At 44.6% G+C, this 2,637-nt stretch overlaps 1 protein-coding gene across 8 annotated transcripts in view; it reads right to left on the reverse strand.

The window, feature by feature from the left end:
* Nucleotides 1-6: 6 nt before the first annotated feature.
* The window catches only part of CRACDL (CRACD like), a 230,089-nt gene continuing 227,458 nt past the window's right edge, over nucleotides 7-2,637 (reverse strand). For 5 of the 8 annotated variants that reach the window (XM_069072984.1, XM_069072986.1, XM_069072983.1 and 2 more), the window contains 2 exons: nucleotides 1,214-1,361; nucleotides 7-908 (listed from right to left, as the gene is read on the reverse strand). In XM_069072984.1, the coding sequence (XP_068929085.1) occupies nucleotides 766-908; nucleotides 1,214-1,361 (291 nt within the window). In that variant the 3' untranslated portion in view covers nucleotides 7-765. Of the gene's footprint in view, nucleotides 909-1,213; nucleotides 1,362-2,637 lie in introns of those variants that run through there. The other 3 variants (XM_069072988.1, XM_069072982.1, XM_069072987.1) reach the window with 2 other exon arrangements.

Here is a 2,637-nt window from a genome sequence, read left to right on the forward strand (position 1 = left end):
TCTCCGTCTCTCTCTCTCCCTCTCTCTCTCTCTCTCTCTCTCTCTCTCTCTCTCTCTCTCTCTCTTTCTCTCTCTCTGTCTCTCTGTCTCTCTCCTTCTCTGTCTCTCTCTCTCTCTCTCTGTCTCTCTGTCTCTCTTCCACTATCCCCCTTTCCCTTATAATCTCCATGTGGATTTATCTTCATGAAAATAAATGAGTTCACATCCCTGCTTTTGAAAAGAACACTCTTGGTTCCAAAGTCAATGTCATTCTTAGTCATAAACATGAATAGAGAGATTGTGACCCATGGATCAGGGGGTGTCCAAAGGCAATGGCCTGTCCTCAGATGGAAGGATATATTCTTGACATTCATGAAACTACTTCTATCCCAGCCTTGCAAAGAAGTCTTAATTTCCCAGCCCGAATTTCACTTGAGACAGTCAGCCCTCCCCTCAAACAGCAGCATCTATATTACAAAAAGGAATTTAAGGGGAAAAAAATCCCCATTTGTTCCTACTGGCCCATAAGAAATGGTATCTGGATGACTTCCCAGGTGTCCTGTTCCAAGCATTAATCACTTCAAAGTTTTTGGTAAACTCTGGCCCAGGAATAGTTGTTTCATTGACCTTCCTTTTACTGCACGTTTCCCCCACTCCTTAACTTGATGATAAAATCACTCTCAGGTTTCACAGATCCTGTGCCAGGCCTAACCAGCAGTTTCATTAAGTGGGTTATTAACTTGTCAAAGCAGTGGGTTTTTTTTTTTTAATCAGCTCTGAGTCACCCTATTTTATAATCTGAGGCATGTCACTCCAGGCTTGAGACTTCTTTTTGGCGAGTTCCATCCAGGATGGCTGATCTGTGCTGGAATAACTGGCCCTCTTTAGTTGGTTCAGTTCTTTCTCACTCATCACCTGAGACTGAGCTGCTGGGAAAGAAAAAAAAAATACTTGAATGGGGAGCTTGCCAATCCATTGCAAACTGCTCCTGTTACTTTAACAATGGCCAGGGAGGTCCTTGCAAGGACACATATTCCTTCGGATAAATTAATTTTTATCAAGCAGTAATTGTGAAAAGCATCACACAGAGCCTAAACGTAAACAAGTTATTTTGTTGGGGGTGCACATGTGAATGCGTGATGCACATCGGCATGCGGAGAGGACAGAACTGTTTGAAATAAGATTGCCAGAGCTAACCCACAGCCTTTGCTTGTGTTAGAGAGATTTTGCGTACCCAGGTTCTGATGGGAAAGTGAAATGCCTCGATGAAGTCCTTCTTTGAGGTTCGGCTTTGCTCTGGGCTTCTGTTCTTCAGCAGTTTTCACTGGCTGCACCAGGAAAGATTTGCTACGGACAAAGTCGGCTTGTTGCTTAACGCGCTCCTGTGGGGAGATTTTTAAAAGGGCAAATATTAATCATGTCGCTTGTGATCCAGAGATGGGGCCACTAAACATATACGCATATACGGATCCATATACAAGGACCCTGGGATTTCCTCTTCATGGAGGACTCCTATTTTTAGGAACCCATCTATTTGTTCAGAGATAAATTTCAGGGCTCTGCCTTAGGCACAGAGAGGTTAAAAAATTTCCTTATCTATCTTTCTCTTCTCCACCCTCCCCCACACCACCCAAGCAAATCTGACAGAATCATTGTAGGAAACATGCCGTTCCCCTCTTCAGGATAAAATAAGCCATCTACAGCTTTCCCTTGATAACTGGTACTTAGAAGTCAGCTCTTCAGACCTTAGAGATCATTTACCTAATTTAATCCCCTTCATTTTAGAGGGGAAGTGACTTTCCCAAGGTCACACAGCCAGACAGGGGTGACAAAGCCTTGTTTGTTCTGGCTTTTCTCTCATTTCACTGACCTTTGGAACTTAATGCTTAGGTTAATGACTTACACCTTTTTCGTGACATTCTATCACTCACTATTCATTGCTTTTTTGCACATCATGCCCTACTCCAGTGGCAGATATTTCATTCTAAAGTTAGAATTTTTGGGAGAAATACATGATACTCAATGTATGGCAGGAAGGGATTTTAGAGGTCAGCCAATCCACCTCCCTCATTTTAAAACGGGCAAACTGAAGCCCCAAGAAGGCAAGTGCTTTGTCCAAGGTAACACAGGTGGTAAGGAACAGAATCCTGGAGATTCCAATCCCCAATCTTGTCCTTTTCCTAGCACACCCTGCTGAACTGGACAACAGCCTACAAGCCCAACTATCACAAAAGTAGACAAAGAAGTCACAGGTGTTTGTCTCTATAGTGTACATGTTTATTTTTGAAATGCCTTCATGACTGTGCCCCAGGTTACATGCGACTTCTCAGTCTGAGATTTTAAGTGGAAATGGAGAACCAGGTCCTGCTGAATCTGTCAAGCTCATCATTAACACACAATTTCCAATGCTTCTTATCTCAATGTGTCAGCGCAGACACAAATTTGAGACTCTTAGGGGAAAATCAGCCTTTACCAACCCAGCTGCTTGGGTCGGAAAGAACAGCTTCCATTGGGGAACGCAGAGATGAATGTCTAATTCCTAACCCAGGAGGCGTGTGAGGAATATTCGGCAGCCAATCAGTAGGTCTTCTCAGCAGAGGCCCAGCGTGAAGCCCGCGCCCCCCCCCCCCCCCCCCCCCCCCCCCCCCCCCCCCCCCC

Source organism: Petaurus breviceps, unplaced genomic scaffold, assembly GCF_028583685.1.
Source record: "Petaurus breviceps papuanus isolate PSGF00001 unplaced genomic scaffold, PetGlider_PUasm1.0 90849, whole genome shotgun sequence".
NCBI classification, from domain to species: Eukaryota; Metazoa; Chordata; class Mammalia; order Diprotodontia; family Petauridae; genus Petaurus; species Petaurus breviceps.